Below are 17,829 nucleotides of genomic sequence, written 5' to 3' on the forward strand. Positions count from 1 at the left end.
ATGAATTATTTCCACCGGCTGTCCCACCCCCCATCTCTGTCCTCTCTCTTAAAACACACACACACACACACACACACACACAGACGGTTCCTCCCATTTCTGCCAAATAGAAGACTTAAGTCGGCTGCCTCCACACATAAGCATATCTCTCTGCCGGATGCGTTCATGTTTTACTGACAGTTTAGTAACAAATAGCGTCGTTTTAAAACGGAAGAGATGTCGACAAGACAGGGATTCTATCGGCAAGAACTAAACAAGACTGTCTGGGAGGTGCCAGAACGATACCAGAATCTCACACCGGTTGGATCGGGGGCATTTGGCTCAGTATGGTAAGTCCAGCAGGCGAGTTTATGAATGATACTATGATGAAGGCTTGACTTATGAATATTAATGACGTAACCGATGATTGGCTGATGCGCCGACGTTCTACCGCTATCGAATCCTTAACCGAAGGCGTGACTCATGAATATTACACTGGGGCGTTCAGCATGAACAAATCAATATTCATTAGCTGAGCCTTCGTCGTAGTAAGATTTTGCGGCGTAGAGAGGAGAGGGTGAGGCAGGAATACATCTTGACAAAACAACATCCGGAAAAACATTAATCTTACTTTTCCCACAGAGAAAATAAACCACTGGCAGTAAAATATTTAGCAAAACAGAACCAACATTTCATAGGCTACTGAAAATAATATCTGTTGGCATTGCATTCATTCGTTTGATTGTGATAAACGCTGCTGGTCCTTTTTTACTGACATGTGTCAATCATTCCTTCAGCAACAATGACTGTTTGTCTGGCGATATTAACAGTATAAAAAAAAAAAAAAAACGCCTTCCTCTAAGTGATGCTGAACAAAAGCTGATTAACTGTATGTATCTGGCAATCTATCAAGAACACAAGGCATGTATTTAAAAAGTAAACAAGGTATTTCCTATATATCTCAGGTAGTCATGACATTTGTGTTTTTATACAGAATGACCAAATACTAAGGCTTCTGATTCTGTAAATATGTTTAGTTAGGTTGTTGAAAGCACCTTCCAACATGCCCATTTGGTGCCACAATATTGCTCTAGTAGACAACATGCTAGGCCTATTCATTTCCGGTCTTAAAGTGAGACTGTCTACCAGTTTTACCCATGCCACACCCCCATCAGCATCTGACGTCCATCTGTATGGGAGAACGTCCAGATATTTCATCCTGCCATAATGCACTTATCCTGAGAGACTTACATTGCATCTGAGCTACAACATTAGATCCCTCAGGCCTCCCTGAAACGGTTGCCATGGTGACACAGCTTCTGGCTTCAGCATCTTCCCATTTTCACCGTACTAATTTAAAAAAATTCTGAAGATGTCAATCAGTTTATATAGAAGTACGTCACATCATTTTGATGCACCAGCAGTAGTTACATAATCATCCAGATGATATGCTCAATTAATTTTGCAAGTAAACATGTTTCTCTTCCTCTTCCCAACTTTTTTTTCTGACAATGTTTCACAATTGTTCCACAGCTTCGTCTAAGAGAGCCAGATCAAAATCAGTCTGACTCATGATGGTATAAATATATTCTTCATTAGTTATTAACCGAAAGGAAACCAACAATGACTTAAAGGTATAGGTCACTCAAAAATGAAAATTTGCTAACATTTACTCACCCTCAGGCTATCGAAAAAGTAGATGAGTTTGTTTGTTCATAAGAACAGATTTAACGAAATGTACCATAGCATTGCATTGCTTGCTCACCAGTTTATTCTCTGCAGTTAATGGGTGCCATCAGAATAAGAGTCTGAACAGCTGATAAAAACATCACAATAACGACTCAATCAGTTAATGCATTGTGAAGCAAGAAGCTGTGTGTTAATTAGAGACAAATCCATTATTAAGGTGTCTTAACATTAAAACACTGCTTTATGGCCAAAATATGTGTCCATAATTTATAACATCCTACAGTGGAAAAGTCCATCCATCTCCTCTCACATTAAAATCCCCCCACATATTTGTTTAGAACTGGTTTGGACTGGTTTTGCATGTAAATGGTGCTTGATCTGTGCATATTTTTCACCTGATTCAAATGAGACAAACTTTATCACTGGAGACAGTTGTATTTTGGATAGAGGACATGGGTTTTATCTGGAGGCAATTGTTTGAAATCTAAGTTTTATTTATTTAAACATGCAGCAATGCGTTAGTTGATGGTCTGGAGTCATGTGGATTATTGTGATGTTTTTATCAGCTGTTTAGACTCTCATTCTGACGGCACCCATTCACTGAAGAGGATCCATTATTGAGCTAGTGATGTAGTGCTAAATTTCTCCAAATCTATTCCAACAAGAAAACAAATTCATTTGCATCTTGGAGTACATTTTCAAATGTTCATTTCTGAGTAAACTATTTAATTATATCATTAATATTTTACAGATAAATAATGATCTATAAAACAAATTTCTCATTTTATTGATTGCAACGAGCATAAAAATCACAAAAACAGTGACTCCATCAAAAGCACTAAATAGGGAACTAAACAGTGCACAATCCTGCTCTATTTTGTTTTTTAAACGAGGCTCTCAGGTCTTGTATGCTTTAGCAGACACTAAAATGAGCGTACCGAAAGACACAGTGGTAGACAATGCTAAATAAAAGCTAACTAGCAAATATCCCAAACCCACAGGCAACTGGGAAAAAAGCACCAGCAGAGAGCATTGCTTGAGGGCATCACATGGTCGTCCTGTCTTAGAAGCTATTACCAGTGTTTCTTCCCGTTTATTTGGGAGGTTTGCCAGCTCTGAAAAATGATGCGATGCAGCTCATTTCATTGTTAGTGACGCAGATGCCCTGCAACACCTCAAGACCACCTGAGACCTAATTATTTCAGTATTTGTAATAAAAGATGCACAACACTAACAATGGATTTACACTGAAGGTTTAATTGCTGCTGATTGGATCCCACGTTGAGTTAAATAGGTTCAGCTATTTCTAACAGCCTGGGGATATGATTATAGAGTCATTGCTGTGTGTCATCTGACATGAGAGGCCTGATTAAGCTATTGTTATGTTTTCTTTTAATAATAGGCCTGGTCCCATAGTGCTCTAATAAAGCATGCAAAACAATGCAATAGTCATTTAGTCACAATATCCAAATTCATTAGTGCTCATATTTTTATTTCAGGTATTCAGATTGACACATTTGTTCAGTATTAAAGCTCTACTACTAGAACAATCCCCCCTTATTCAGACCCTGTTGATGTCCATCATTTTATTCCACAGGAATCTCTCTCCATCACACACACGCACACACACACACACGCACACACACACACACAGAGACTCCACAAACACCTTCTTACTCAAATGAGCTGTGAATTTGCATTGTTCATGTTAAGCCCTTTTCTATTGTGTGATTATTTGACTTCTTCACAGCATAGCTGATTTTTCTTTTTTTTTTTTTAAGAAGAAAGGGGGCAGGGCAGACCTGGGGTGTGTGGAGGGGTTGAAACAGGGAATAGGAGCATCCCAAATGGGGGTTGGGTGCTTTTGTCTTCAACAGAGAAAAAGAAAAAAAATGTATATGCCATATCATATTGCATGATTCAGTTCAAAACATCAATACAGCATCTTTCACCTTTAAGATTAATTAATTTCTAAGAATACCTTCATTAATCCAGTTCTAAAGACCTGCCAGGGGTTTTGATTTATTTAATTCAATAGACTAAAGTACATTCATAACACTGAGTCAATACTGGAATTATTACTTTATCCACTGACTCAATTTTTTTTTTAGCTTTTTCCACATAATTTCTCAATTGGCCTTCTGAAACAGTAAAAATAATTAGGCTTAGCCTTTCTAATCAGTCTCAGGTGAGCCTCTGAGCGGTGAGACAGATATCTTGTGTATTTATTAATTACTTTGAGTCTTGCATGATTCAATCCAGAGCATTTGTTTCAATAAAGAATTTAAGAGTGTGTGTGGCTGCTTTCAATCAGAGTGTGTTTAATATTGCGTTTGTCTGATTAACTCTCTAGCTCAGCATATGATGTGTGCCTTCGTCAGAAAGTGGCCGTCAAGAAGCTCTCCAGGCCTTTCCAGTCCCTCATCCACAGCAGGAGAACGTACAGAGAACTGAGACTCCTCAAACACATGAAACATGAGAATGTAAGTCCCCCGAAAACACATGCAAACAAATACCAAAAACCCAGTAGTGCACAAATATAACTAGTACAACTCCTAGACAGTCATCAAACATCTGAATCGAAATTGTTAGGTCTGTTCAAACAGCAAAGCCTCACTCATGTTTTTTTTGTTTTGTTTCTGTAATCCAGGTTATCGGACTGCTGGATGTTTTCACTCCAGCAGCTTCTCTTGAAGAATTCAATGAGGTGTGAGTGTCTGTCCGGTCACTATATCTTCATTTGTGAATGCATAAAACAGCTTTTATGATGTCTGTTAAACTAAAATGGTACTTTTTGTTTCATTAAAATCATATGCAATTGCAGTCAACCAATTATCAAAAAATATTTGTTTTTATTTGCAAATGCGTGATGATTTAAATGCACTAAATCGGCTATAAGCTAAGACGGTCTCTGTCTCTCTAGATATCTTGTGACCAACCTGATGGGAGCGGATCTCAACAACATTGTCAAATTTCAGAGACTTTCAGATGAACATGTACAATTCCTCATTTATCAGCTTCTCCGGGGCCTTAAGGTACACTTTCAGTTCAGATGTCAGAACCAGTTCTGAATTGCAGAGGCAAACTGTTTTTTCTGCCTCTGTGCCTCTTTTACTATGTCATACTGTTTCTTCTAAAGGCTCAACTTTCTGTTTTCTCTCACAAACAGTACATCCATTCAGCTGGGCTGATCCACAGAGTGAGTGCTTTTCCTCCTTCTCAGTTTTTGTTTAGTGTCCATTTTATAGGCCACTGGAGTCTTGTTCCTTTTAACAGTTCATTCATCATTATTACACATTTCAAACAAATTTTGATTTGTATGCATGTTTGCAGGACTTAAAGCCAAGCAATGTAGCGGTGAATGAAGATTGTGAACTCAGGGTGAGAAAAAACTCCCCTTTTGATTTTTTTGCAGTCTATACACACAAAATACCTGAATTGCCACAGTGCATTTATTTTGTTAATTTGTATTTTTTAATCTAAACTTTCAGATCCTGGATTTTGGATTAGCCAGGCAGACAGATGAAGAGATGACGGGTTACGTGGCGACTCGTTGGTACCGAGCTCCTGAGATCATGCTCAACTGGATGCATTACAACCAGACAGGTAAAACAAGCATAAACCTTCAATTCTTGTGTTTTTGACTAGATAGATAGATCTGCACTTTATAATCTGTGCAACTGGCTGATCAAATACAATTCAATCTGTTTTACAGTGGATATCTGGTCTGTCGGATGCATCATGGGTGAACTTCTGAAAGGCAAGGTTTTGTTTCCTGGCAACGATTGTATCCTTCCTTCACAAAAGCCACTTAAACCTCCTCTTAGTGTGTTTGTGTGTGGTTTTTGAGTGAGTCTTGCTTCCAGTAAAGGCAGGTGAGGGAAGCGTAGCCTAAGTGGTTCAAATGATGTTACAGAAACTGAATGTAAGGAACTAGGAATCAATTTCCAAAGATGGAGGCATCAGATAGCTATTTCTCTATTCCAGGATTTCTTATAGTCAGACTTCCATCTGAAACCTCTAAACGGTTATAGAATCTTTGACATAATTTGTTCAGATATAGATCAGCTCAAGAGAATCATGGAGGTTGTAGGCACTCCTACACCTGACGTTTTGAAGAAGATATCTTCCGAACATGTGAGTGTTCAGTTATTGGTTTAATTTATAACTATACTAACAATGTCTAGCTGTTGATGAATGACAGTTTGTCTGAAATTTATTACTTATTTTTTGGTATTATCCATCAAGGCTCAGAAGTACATCCAGTCGCTTCCACACATGCCTCAGCAGGACCTGGAGAAGATATTTAGAGGAGCAAATCCTCTGGGTAAGACTAAAGGCCTGCTCACATTATAAAGGATAACTATATTAGTCCCACACACGCCATATTCATGCAGTCTGACACTTTTAACGCTTAAGCTCTTTGATGTTTTCTGGATTTTGATTGGCAATCAATGTTTCATCAACTGGGGAAAAAAGTTCTGGATGTTTCAATGATACTGTGGTGGATTCTGATTGGCTGTCAATGTTTTTATCATTATTTAGCTGGGAAAACCATTCTGAAAGTTCCAATGACATTGTTCTTTTGTATCATTGTTAGTTCTGGTCTAAATGCTGCTATTGTCTTACATTTTTACATTTTTTTACAACTTTAAAAAGTTATCATCCTTGAATTACAAGAAAAAAGCTTAGAATTTTAAACGGTACTTAAAAATAGAAAAAGTCAAATTAAATCTATTTATCTTCCCCATCCCTGTTTGCCTGCTTTGACTTTAGCGGTTGATCTGTTAAAAAAAATGCTGGTGTTAGACTGTGACGGGAGGATCTCAGCCAGCGAAGCTCTGTGTCATCCGTACTTTTCCCAATACCACGATCCTGACGACGAACCCGAGGCGCCTCCATATGATCAGACCCCAGAGAGCAAGGATCGCACGCTGGACGAGTGGAAGGGTGAGAGGAAATCTTACAAGGCTTTTGTTTGGATTAAAGGTTGTAAACGTACACTAAAACTCCACCATGATTCAGCTATTTGTTCATTCAGAAAATCATTGTGAACATGATCTGTCAAAATTGATACCTTTATCTTTTGATCTGTTAGTCACACATTATTAACTTGTATTAACTTATTAACTTGTATTTAACTTTATTAACTAATATTTGCAGTTGTTCGGTGGCTGTGAAAATCCACTCTCTCTTTCTCTCTCCACAGAGCTGGTGTTTGAGGAAGTAAGCAATTTCAAAGATCCTCCCAATAAACCTGAAAGTCTTCAGGTTGAACAATAAAACTGAGCATAACTACAATCCAGGAGGATGCCACCTTCACCACTGTCTGTCTTTCAAATGTACAAACTACAGGACTGGTGGACATACTGTATGAACAGCTTGCAGTCCAACCAGAGACAATGACTGTGTATTTCCAAGGCATGACGCCCTTCCTGTATGTGGGTGTGTGTTCACACACACTTAACTAAGAGCAAAACACGACCGGTATTGTTTGAACAAAGGCGATGTATTAATATTACAAGGTGCATGTTGTTTGTTTTGAGTGTTTTTTATATTTGATGTGAGATAGGTGAAGCAGGGTAAGATGTCTTTTATATGAGACCAAAACAAATGAAGCAGGAGGAGGAGACAAAAATGTTTACAATATTGGATAGAGTGGGATGTGTGTCTTAAAAAGTTCATATATGAATCAATGTAAAAAAAAAAGTCTCTGCATAAAACTGAATCAGTTACATAATCCGTCTTTACTCTTTTTTCATCTGCGAGGCTATATGAATATAACATACCTCAGTGCAATTAAGTACTTTTTCATTATGATAACATGCAAATCAGTCAATCAATAACAACAATAATGAATATATTTGCTGTACTGCCTTTAATTTTTACAAATGTAAAATATAGACGATTTTAGAAATATAAGCATTTATTAATTTATGAAAATGTCAATTTATGAAAATATCAATGTCAAAGAAAAAATATTTTACATATAATAAAAAAGAATCAACAATCCTGATTTTCTTTATGTAAAATATAATTTCTTTCTTTTTGAGATTGATTCTGAATGTTTCTCCTGTGTATTGAAATTAATTACACAATATGTAAAATAAACAGCAGCAGTTGTTTGCAGACTGAATATGTGTGTGTTTTCAAAATAGGAAACTGCATTTCAGGAAGTGGTTAACACAGTGTCACAGATATTTCTCAATGTATGTTTTGGAAGATCCTGAATGGCTACTTTGATGTCATAAAACTAGTCAGCATCCTCTAAAGCTGAATGGGGAAATGGGTGTGGTTTCTTACATTTACACTTTATGTAAATTAACCTTATCAACAACTGCTCTGCTTTCAGTAAAGTACAGTGTGAAAAATATACTAAGCACTTGGTACAAACTGGTAAAAGTGTTACTTCTCTGATGTTGTTCGGACGTCCTGTTATCTGGCTCTTGTGTATCTGCACCCTCCTCATGGTCTCTTGCTTGCATGCCTTTAACAAAGCCAAGAACTGCCTTCAGCTGTTTCACTGGGACTGGATTGGTCTTTTTTCATTTGAGAGTAAGCCAGTTCCCTAAGCATGTATCCACAACCCCCTCACCATCACTTTTAATAAAAAAAAGTATAAAAATCTTAACAGGATAACAGGATGTATAATTGTGGAAACTTTAATCCACCAGGGCTCTCCAAGTTGCACTCCGTTTACGCTCATTTTTTGAGAGTTTCTTTATCAAAATATATGATAAAGAATGAGTAAACGTATAAATAACATAAAATGTTAGTTTCACATTTGAAAGACAGCGTACTGTTGCTATGGTTACCGCTGATGAACTGATGTCTATCTACAGTAGTGCACTTAAACTAACTTGTAAAGTTAACTTTTGTGGCTGCTGAAACATTGTATAAAATTCTGTTTAACTGTACTGTAGATGTACTTAAAGTTTTTTTTTTCTGGAGCCCCAAACCCCCATAAATTGTGTTTGTTTAATTCTGTTAAAATTACTTTACATGATGAAACATATAATTAGTCTACTGGCTCTGTAACTAAAGGAGGATATTTCTCAAGAGAGCTGTGCAATGAATGCACAACGAACGGTTTTAGACTGGCCTTATTTTTTTCAATTGCATCATGCACTTCCATCTGTTTTCTTAATTCTCCTTCAACTAAAGGCTTCGTGGCTTATCTGAGTGAAACCTCTGTAAACTTTTCTTCCTTTGCAAGACAAGAGGTCTCCCTGCTGATGTCATTGTCTGCGTTTAACAAGCAGAAGTTGCCGAATTAAAGACATTGTGTTGGTCTTCAGCAGGATTTCCGCTTGAATAGATTCTTGACTTGACCAAGTTGCTCAAGTTTTAGACTGAGTAATGATCCTAATCCATTACGCTATCACTACGTGCTCAACCTCTTTCCTGACCACATCTTCAGGTTCAGACGTAGAGGTTTAAAAATGCAATCAACGAGACAATGCAATGTCCATGGGACTTCAACCTCGCAATGATCTCATAGATGGTTATAGACACAATTGTTAAACATTGCTCGTACTCTTCTCAATTTATCCAAAGTTGAGCCACTGACCGTGAGATGAGAGTGTGTGTGGCCATCAAGAAGCTCCACCGGCCGTTCCAGTCCATACTGTTCTCAAGGACAGATTGTAGGACAGATTTCAGGATTTGTGTGTCAATTCTTTCAGTTCTGATGCACTATTTTAGGAGATTTCAACCTAAAAATCTAGATTTTCTTATCACCACTTAAACTACCTCTAAACTAGTACAGTACTGTATGTAATTCAGATCATTAGCAATTGTTTTAAGTTCTGTCATCACAGACCAACAATGAAACAGCAGCTAATGTCCTTTTCTCTTAGTTACCGGGTGATGCCGTTTATGGGCACTGATTTGGGAAAGCTGATGAAGATGCAGAGACTATCGGAGGACAGGGTGCAGTTTCTGGTCTATCAGATACTGAGGGGTCTGAAGGATAGGCACAGATATACACACAATCACATCTGTGAAGTACTCTGTCCTTTATAACTTTGTGGTATCTATAAATCTCTCGCTCATGCTCTGTTTCCACAGTACATTCATTCAGCCGGGATCATTCACAGGGTAAGTGACCTCGGAGAGTTTAGATAGATGCACAGAGGGTCGACTTGTGGGTGACGTTCCCTGACGTTTATTTAACTTCTGTCTATCTCTTTTGTAATGACTGAGAAAACGTCTGGAGGTGTGCACTTTTGTTTCAGGCTATATATAATAAGTAGGAGCATTTATATGTATTTGTCTTGTGCTTATTGTAAATGTCTACTTTTGTTGAAGTTCTTCAGGATCTCAAACCAGGAAATCTGGCAGTGAACCAGGACTGTCAGTTGAAGGTATTAAAACAACTTGGTCTATAGCACAATTTAAATGAGTGTATACATCAGCTTTCCTAAAGAGCTGGATAAGTGTAAAAACTGTAACTTTTGTGTGCAGATTTTGGACTTGCACATCAGGCAGATTCAGAGATGACAGGTTATGTTGTGACCCGCTGGTACAGAGCACCAGAGGTTATCCTCAACTGGATGCACTACAGGTGAGAAACACTATACAAAAGAGACGTTTACAAATAAATGTAGCTATTACATAGTCTAACCACTAGATGTCCCTGTAGGACTGGGGGTCATGGGGCCGGTTGCACTAGCTGTGCTTAAATTACAACTTAGCCTATTTTTCTGAGGTAAATGGGCACCGAGTTACAACACATGCTCTACTAAATATTCCTGCATTGCACCATGAAACTGAATAACAGAGCTCTACGTAAAAACATAATATTTATGGAAGCCTCCAACCAGAAGAAATGTTGTAAATAACGCAGATTGACTGAATTGTATCTTGAGAACTTTAAATTCCAACTGAAGTAAGAACTTTTCAACAGCTGGTTCGACGACTGAACTCTTTTTCTGTTTTAGTAGATAATGGCTGCATAATGGTGGACATATTGCTTGGAAGGCCATTAACTGAATGATAATTTCTCCTTTCACATGTTCTAGCGACTTTGATGATTAGCTGACTGATATTATGTTGTTCTTGACTTGTGAACAAGTTATCAAACAGATAAAGTTTATAAATGTTAACTGTACTGTCTCAGTATTGTATCACTGAATCCTTTTGTTAATATTGTAAATGTTGTGTTATTGTTCTGCTGACTTGACATATGTAACACACTTTTGTGGTACCACTTATGTATTTACATTCTTGCTCATCTATCATGACTGCCTACAGTGGTAGAGACATTTTTTAAAAAATTTCTAGGCTATGCTTTAAGCACTGCAAGCCTTCTCTTAGCCACTTAATATATCTTATATATCTTTTGTATTACAAATGTCGGTTTATATATATATATATATTTTTTATCTGTTTTCTTGATGTAATTGCAATTTAACTTGATTGGTCATGTGATTAATCATGGATGTATGTGATCATGTGATCATACATGGCTGTATATATGGAGGTGTGTCTCCCCACTTGTTTTCATGTCTGATGAACGGCTTGGACCCGAAACATTACACGTGGTGAGCAATCATTAAAATTGCTAAGGAGCATTTTCTGGTGTGCGGACTCATTGTTTACCTTATCACTGAATCCTTGACATAGACTTGTAGATCGGGACCAGCAGTGAGAGATCACGAAAATCACAGGAACACCAGCACCAGATTTCATCATAAACTACAGAGCCAAGATGTGTGTATTACAAATAATAAAAACCACAGGAAAATTAATTGCATGCACAAACATGCAGACATGCAATTGCACAATTGATGCATGTGTTTTCTGCATCCACCCAAACAGGCCAAAAACTACATCAGAGGTCTACCTAAAGTACCAAAGAAAGACTTAAACACTATTTTCTTTGAAGCCAGATCAGAAGGTAAGCAATTTCCTTCTTTTGCTACACTGTAGAGTTATTTGTGTGTAATGATCGATGAACGCTCTGGAGCAAATGCTGGTTCTGGATACAGAGAAACGCATGAGCACTGCAGAGAAACACCCCTCTGAGTGAACACAGATACACACAATTTATAAAGTGCATAAATGCATTCGAAAAGAAAATGGAATAAATGTAAATTATATGACAAGAGTCACAATGTTGTTCAGTTATGAGGTTCCAGATTATTATACGGTTATGTGATATCTCTTTATTACTTGACTTGAATATGCAAAATCCATTTTTTACCTGCAACTAAAAACAGTTTTATTTGAAAGCTAGTTTTAATGATTTCAGCATGCCAGTAGGATTATTTTGGTATTTACTTTACTAATAAGTTCTTATTTAATTTATTAACACAATAGTTTACACAGAATATGTCATGGTTAGCACCTCTTTTTAAATTAATGAATGAAACCATCTTATTGAGTGTTTAATGATTTGTTAGACTGAAAAATATTTGGTTGTGAAACAATTTTCAATCAGAAATTGCTAGTAAATTTCATAAATAGTTACCAAGAGATGACAAGCACATTGAATTAAACATGAAAGTTTGGAGCAAAAAAAGTTTTAGATATTGACTTTAAAAAATATATATTTTGTATATGTGAGTGTAAATGTTTAAGGGTTAGTTCACCCAGTAATCAAAATTAAGCTCATAATCATAATTTTGATTATTGGCTGAACTAAACCTTTAAGAATTTTCCTTAACAAATCGGATTATTTTTCAGTACACAAGATATATAACAAAAATGTATCTTCAGTGCAATAACCCTTAGCTTTTCCTGAGAATGACTGCATAACTCATCTTACACAAGTTTACCTTAAAACATCAAGCATAAGGTTGGGGTTAGGAGTTAGGGTACATACAGTAACAGTCTAACATAAATGTTATCACGCTTAACTGTTTACTGTTAAAGGTGCAGGTGCAGACAATACAGATCAAAAACTCCCTAATAAAGACAAGCCCAAAAATTATGTAGATAAGAAAGTAGTAGCACAGAAAGTAGTGTTTATATATATATATATATAAAGCTAAAGATATCATTTGCTGGCAACTAAACACTCATTTTAAACAGCTTAAACTCCTGCTAAAAAAATGAAGGATTTATGTTTTTTTTATCACAGCACATCTGTTCCTAAGAAATTACCTTGAAGCAAAAATCTGTCCCACCTGTTCAAACATGATTAGATCCCACTTGTTAAGCAACAGACTGACCTTACATATGTGAGGTCTGTATAAAAACCATACATTTCTCTCAAGTTGTCTTGTAATTTCACTCAATAACACCATGAGGAGAGCTGCTTTATTTCTTCTGCTGACGGCTCTCTTGGCCAAAGGACAAGGTGAGAAACTTAAGAAAACTTTTTTTTACAAATTGATGGAAATGCTAGATGTTAAGTGTTCAGTCTGAATAAAATCCCACAGAGCTGCACTGGGAAAACGGCTATGACCAGCCTCTAAATTTTAACTGCCCGGCAGGACAGTCGATATCCTACATAAAGAGGTGAGTAAAAAGCAGACTGTACTTCAGTAAAGTATAGATACTGTTAAAATTTTACTAAAGTAAAAGTCAATACATCATGGGTTAATGTGATCTAAAAACATATGGATCAATGAATGCAGTTTACACTGAAATGAAGGTTATTGGCTATTAAACATGCATGGTAATTTGAAACCCCAGATAAGTCAATATTCCATTTCAAAAGAATTTAAGTATACATTCTCAAAAATAATTCTATAGTGATGAAACAGAACACATAATCAGAACATCAAGTTCTTACTGTACTTACTGTTTCCTTCCCTAATGGATAAACCAAGCCAACATGATAATCATCATGAGGACCGGATGTGGGAGTTCGGCTGTAAAGACACCTTTGATTCTGGTGCAGACTGTTTCTGGTCACCTGACGTCAATGATTTTGACCAAACGCTCAGCTATGAGTGTCCACCGCACCACATCATCGCAGGAATGAGCAGCTACCACAACAACAAGCACGAGGACAGACGGTGAGCTCCGGTTTTGTTTTGATGTGCTGTGCGAGTTGACTCGAGCTGATGTCAGGTATACTCCTGTTTTGTTTTTGTTTTTTACACAGCTGGAAGTTTTACTGCTGTAGAAGTAACGGCCACTGTACTACGAGCTGTGAGTGGACTACCTATGTGAACTGGTTTGATGAGCTCTTCCACTGGACCGTACCAAACCAAAACTACCTGGTTGGTGCTGAAAGCTACCATGAAAACAAACATGAGTAAGTAAAGCAGATTTTTTATATTTTCAGATTTTTTTCTTCTTTTTTTCTCTTGAATGTTTTGTTCAATTGAATATTGAAAAAGCTTTGAATGTGAAACTGCATATTTTAATGCTAACATATTATCTTTTTTAATGTTTTCAGAGACCGTCGCTGGAAGTACGAGTATTGTAGTAAAGTACAATGCTAAGACTCTCAAATGCAAAAACTCTCAAATCTGAAATAAACACAAGATGGAAATCACTGATCCAAGAATTTTTAATAAAGTCTTAGGTCTGAGACTGAAAATGCATTTCATGTCATGTCTGAAAATGTATAGTGTCATAAAGTAAACTGAAGCAGTTAGTGTGTGTGTGTGTGTGTGTGTGTGTGTGGTGGTGTGCCAAGTGCTAATATTTTGAATAATAACAATTTCCATATTGTTTTTCATATTTTATAGTGGATAGGCCACCAAAGGATTCTGCCAGATCTGGCACTTCATATAAAAAATTATGAGAGTGCAGCACTCAAGTCACATTATATGGTTGACATTATCTGATGGATTAAAGAATTATTATATCAATAGTCAATAGGCTTGTTTAGAGCAGTGTTTCCCAACTCTGTTCCTGGAAGCAAACAAAAAACACTCATTTTAAATCTCCTCTTAATCAAACAGACTTGATTAATCACAATAAAGTTGATCAAACTCATGACTTGATCAAGATTTGAAACAGAAAATGAATTCTATTGCCATGCCTCCTGGAACTGGGATTTGAAGTAAATGAAAAAGAGCAGGAGCAACTGCAGATATTTCCGTTATGCTTGCATCAAGACTGATGTTAAGTAAGAAACCGAAATCAAACGGATCACAGAAATAATGGATCAAATTCAACTGATCAGTTCAACATTATCTTCTGAGAAACTGGATAAAGAGAGACTTTTGTTGCAAGGTGAGTTTGACACTCTGACCAGTGTGCACACAGAAGAACTTTTCCTGAAAGCGCTCTAGACTCATTATGAACACAGTGAGCGGGCTGAGAGTTTTTTGTGCTATCAATTGAAAGCAGGTTTAATAGCAGCAATTGGTGACGATGAGGGCAACATTATTATGCATCAACAGGTTATTAATGATCAGTTTAGATCTTTCTATGAGGCCTTACACACTTCTTAAGTGGACAACATAGAGTGGATAGAAAGGTTTTTCATCAACTCTGAGTTGCCATCTTTCTACCATTCATACATATCCGCTTTAGAATGTAACAAAACAGCTCTTAAGTTAGACAGTGCAATTAAAAAAACTAAAAACTGGAAAAGCATCAGGTCCCAACGGTTTTCTGCCAAGTTAGCCTCTTTGTTGAGCAAGGTACCTAAAGAGGTCCTTGTTTCAAAATCTCTCCCAACAACCATGACTCAGGGAACCATATCAGTCTTTCTCAAAAAAGGATAAAGACCCACTTAAATGTGCATCCTACCACCCAATCAGTTGACTTTGCTGTGGCTATAAGATCCTGGCCAAGGTGCTGGCAATCAGAATAGAGCCAGTCATGAGTAAGATAATTCATCCGGATCAGACTGGCAATTATCTCTGTTGACTGTGTTATTTACTTAACCAAAGACAATACTAACCCTGGGATCCTTATATCCTGCTCACAAGGTGTTTGATAGGCTTGAATGTAATTGTTTTACTCACAACTAGAAGGTTTGGCCATGTTCTGTTTATGGATAAATGTTTTGTACATGACTTAGGCCTTTGTTCAAACAAATAACATATTATCCAAATGATTTCCACCTGTTAGGTGGAAAAGTTGTGGCTTCAAATCAAGTTCAAATCATATTTATATGATTTTTATTTTTATATAAAGGTGTGCTCAGTAAGTTTTACTATAGCTTTTATTCTTTACACATGAAAAAAGTAAACTTCAACAATATGTCTTTGTATAATAAAATTGTACAGTTTTACATACAGTAACATTTTTCTGTATTATTGCGTATTTATATCTTCAAAAATAAAAACGATATGTTTCTGAAGACACGCTGTCTCACATTGTTTTCATAGTGCATCAAAAGCTGTAGTCAGAGCGTGATTTGCAGACTTGTGATTGGCTGCTGCTGTATTAAGAAACATGTTTGTCTGACTCATGATTGGCTGCTGCAGGAGTCAGACACAACAACAGCTTATGTAAACAGGACGCATCACATACTTTGCATCCTTGAACACAAGAGACCATGAGGAGAGTTGCTCTGTTTCTGCTACTGACTGGGCTGTTTGCCAGTGGACAAGGTGAATGTCCTTTCTAAATAACCTTTCTAGTTTTCTAATTTTCATGCAAGCCTGTGTTAATTGTGATCTGAGTTATTTGATATTAAAAATATATTCTAAGCTGAAACTGGTTGGGCATGTAACTCCACAGACTGGCATAACAACTATGATGAGCCTCTCAACTTTCAGTGCCCTCCAGGACAGTCTATATCCTCCATCAGCAGGTGAGTAGGCTGTACTAATTAATAATTGTTCAGCTATTTTAAAATTATTATAAAGGCATAAACTTTCTTGAATTGAAAAATTATACATTAGGGTTAGCTTTGTCATGGATGAATCCAATCAATTGTAACATTTAAATATAGCTATCAATACAAATATAATAATTGTGATTATGGAATGTGTTTTTTTTTATAATTTTTTCTCCATTCCTTACTAATATAAACAAAGCTATCACAACAGTTATCATGATGACCGACGTTGGAAATTTAGCTGTAAACCCACCTTCAGCTGGGGTACAGACTGTTTCTTGTCACCTTATGTCAATGACTTTGACGAAACGTTCAGCTTCGAGTGTCCACCGCACCATGTGATCGCAGGAATAAACAGTTACCATAATAACTATCATGAGGACAGACGGTGAGCTGATGTTTGATTGATTCTTATGTTTAAACTTTGATTCACTTGAGTTCATCTGAGCTGGTGTCAATACCATGTTTAACACAGGTGGCAGTTTTACTGCTGTAGAAGTAAATGCACTTCTGAGGTCAGGGGTCATTGTCATTCTGGCTGTCAGTGGACTTCATTCGTGAACTCCTTTGATGAGTACTTCTTCTGGACTGTGCCTATCCAGAGAGTTCTGGTGGGGACTGGAAGCTACCATGATGATTTTCATGAGTGAGAACAATTGCTTTCATTTTAAGAATATATCCCCTTGCTCATTAGGTCATTTCTTATACTTAAGTCAAACATGTCAGACTGTGTGCTCTGTTGCTCACTAATGTGATGCTTGATTTACATCTTTCAGAGATCGCCGATGGAGGTACAAGTACTGTCTCCAACAATCATGTAAATGACAAGACTCACACAGTTCAGTGGACCTTACATTTCAAAAGTAGAAAAACAGGATTGTGCTTGAGTGTTTGCATGCTTCAGAGGGCTAAAATTATTGAATTGGTTTTACATTTTCAAAAATGATTGTTGATTAGATCACAGATGGCTGCCTAATTAACCTTTATAAAAAATCCTAAATGTGCTCAAATTTGACAATGCACTGATATTTAAATTCATTCCACAATTTTCAGCACAATCGTGGTTAAAAAGGTGGACAGATATGTTACCAGTAATAACAACCCAACTCATGGTAATTCATAACTATTTTATGCTTATTTTCATCAAACATTTTACATTAAGTAGTAACATAAGTCAGTCAGTAATCTAATCAAAGACAGATTCACCATTGTATAGAATAAAAATCGTATCTATTCTGGTTCTTTGACTCATTTACTCATCTAATGTAGCAAATGTTATGCAATCAGAACTTACCTGAGGAAACCTGATGTTTCTCCCGGTTTATCCAGAGAACTCTTACTGATAGAAGACTGACAGGAGACAGCATTAACTGCTACTGTTCTGAAAAGTTTCATTAAGACCTATATTAACAAAAGAAAAAAATCTGTTTATTAATCTGTTCAGCCTTATGTTAACACAT

The 17,829-nt window shown here is 36.7% G+C and overlaps 4 protein-coding genes across 4 annotated transcripts; all 4 read left to right on the plus strand.

Annotated features, from left to right (window-relative positions):
* Window positions 1–74: 74 nt before the first annotated feature.
* Window positions 75–7,586, plus strand: LOC113058295 (mitogen-activated protein kinase 11-like). Its single transcript, XM_026226065.1, has 12 exons — window positions 75–329; window positions 4,022–4,151; window positions 4,319–4,377; window positions 4,592–4,703; window positions 4,838–4,867; window positions 5,002–5,049; window positions 5,160–5,274; window positions 5,384–5,455; window positions 5,726–5,805; window positions 5,917–5,995; window positions 6,445–6,618; window positions 6,878–7,586. The coding sequence occupies exons 1-12, from the start codon at window positions 217–219 to the stop codon at window positions 6,949–6,951; spliced, it is 1,086 nt and encodes a 361-aa protein (XP_026081850.1). The 5' UTR covers window positions 75–216; the 3' UTR covers window positions 6,952–7,586.
* A 1,951-nt stretch (window positions 7,587–9,537) lies between these two features.
* On the plus strand, window positions 9,538–10,707 carry LOC113068737 (mitogen-activated protein kinase 12-like). The gene is made up of 5 exons (XM_026241581.1): window positions 9,538–9,637; window positions 9,737–9,768; window positions 9,987–10,050; window positions 10,135–10,234; window positions 10,692–10,707. The coding sequence occupies exons 1-5, from the start codon at window positions 9,538–9,540 to the stop codon at window positions 10,705–10,707; spliced, it is 312 nt and encodes a 103-aa protein (XP_026097366.1).
* Window positions 10,708–11,497: 790 nt separating this feature from the next.
* Window positions 11,498–14,222, plus strand: LOC113058287 (hemagglutinin/amebocyte aggregation factor-like). Its single transcript, XM_026226053.1, has 6 exons — window positions 11,498–11,569; window positions 12,755–12,973; window positions 13,056–13,134; window positions 13,449–13,637; window positions 13,727–13,879; window positions 14,024–14,222. Exons 2-6 carry the CDS (start codon window positions 12,919–12,921, stop codon window positions 14,067–14,069), a joined length of 522 nt encoding a protein of 173 aa, XP_026081838.1. The 5' UTR covers window positions 11,498–11,569; window positions 12,755–12,918; the 3' UTR covers window positions 14,070–14,222.
* A 1,859-nt stretch (window positions 14,223–16,081) lies between these two features.
* On the plus strand, window positions 16,082–17,019 carry LOC113068746 (hemagglutinin/amebocyte aggregation factor-like). The gene is made up of 4 exons (XM_026241594.1): window positions 16,082–16,139; window positions 16,270–16,342; window positions 16,569–16,757; window positions 16,845–17,019. Exons 1-4 carry the CDS (start codon window positions 16,085–16,087, stop codon window positions 17,017–17,019), a joined length of 492 nt encoding a protein of 163 aa, XP_026097379.1. The 5' UTR covers window positions 16,082–16,084.
* Window positions 17,020–17,829: the final 810 nt, after the last annotated feature.

The sequence above is a fragment of the Carassius auratus genome, chromosome 4, assembly GCF_003368295.1.
Source record: "Carassius auratus strain Wakin chromosome 4, ASM336829v1, whole genome shotgun sequence".
NCBI classification, from domain to species: Eukaryota; Metazoa; Chordata; class Actinopteri; order Cypriniformes; family Cyprinidae; genus Carassius; species Carassius auratus.

Excerpts from the sequence above, each read along its gene's own strand:
- LOC113068737 (XM_026241581.1), top strand. The coding sequence starts at position 9,538 with ATGCCGTTTATGGGCACTGATTTGGGAAAGCTGATGAAGATGCAGAGA. Across the intron at positions 9,769-9,986 it reads CAGCCGGGATCATTCACAGG|GATCTCAAACCAGGAAATCT; the intron begins GTAAGTGACCTC and ends GAAGTTCTTCAG. Across the intron at positions 10,051-10,134 it reads GAAGGTATTAAAACAACTTG|ATTTTGGACTTGCACATCAG; the intron begins GTCTATAGCACA and ends TTTTGTGTGCAG.
- LOC113068746 (XM_026241594.1), top strand. The coding sequence starts at position 16,085 with ATGAGGAGAGTTGCTCTGTTTCTGCTACTGACTGGGCTGTTTGCCAGT. Across the intron at positions 16,140-16,269 it reads GCTGTTTGCCAGTGGACAAG|ACTGGCATAACAACTATGAT; the intron begins GTGAATGTCCTT and ends GTAACTCCACAG. Across the intron at positions 16,343-16,568 it reads TCTATATCCTCCATCAGCAG|CTATCACAACAGTTATCATG; the intron begins GTGAGTAGGCTG and ends ATATAAACAAAG.
- LOC113058287 (XM_026226053.1), top strand. The coding sequence starts at position 12,919 with ATGAGGAGAGCTGCTTTATTTCTTCTGCTGACGGCTCTCTTGGCCAAA. Across the intron at positions 12,974-13,055 it reads TCTCTTGGCCAAAGGACAAG|AGCTGCACTGGGAAAACGGC; the intron begins GTGAGAAACTTA and ends AAAATCCCACAG. Across the intron at positions 13,880-14,023 it reads TACCATGAAAACAAACATGA|AGACCGTCGCTGGAAGTACG; the intron begins GTAAGTAAAGCA and ends TAATGTTTTCAG.
- LOC113058295 (XM_026226065.1), top strand. The coding sequence starts at position 217 with ATGTCGACAAGACAGGGATTCTATCGGCAAGAACTAAACAAGACTGTC. Across the intron at positions 5,275-5,383 it reads GATGCATTACAACCAGACAG|TGGATATCTGGTCTGTCGGA; the intron begins GTAAAACAAGCA and ends TCTGTTTTACAG. Across the intron at positions 5,996-6,444 it reads TAGAGGAGCAAATCCTCTGG|CGGTTGATCTGTTAAAAAAA; the intron begins GTAAGACTAAAG and ends CTTTGACTTTAG.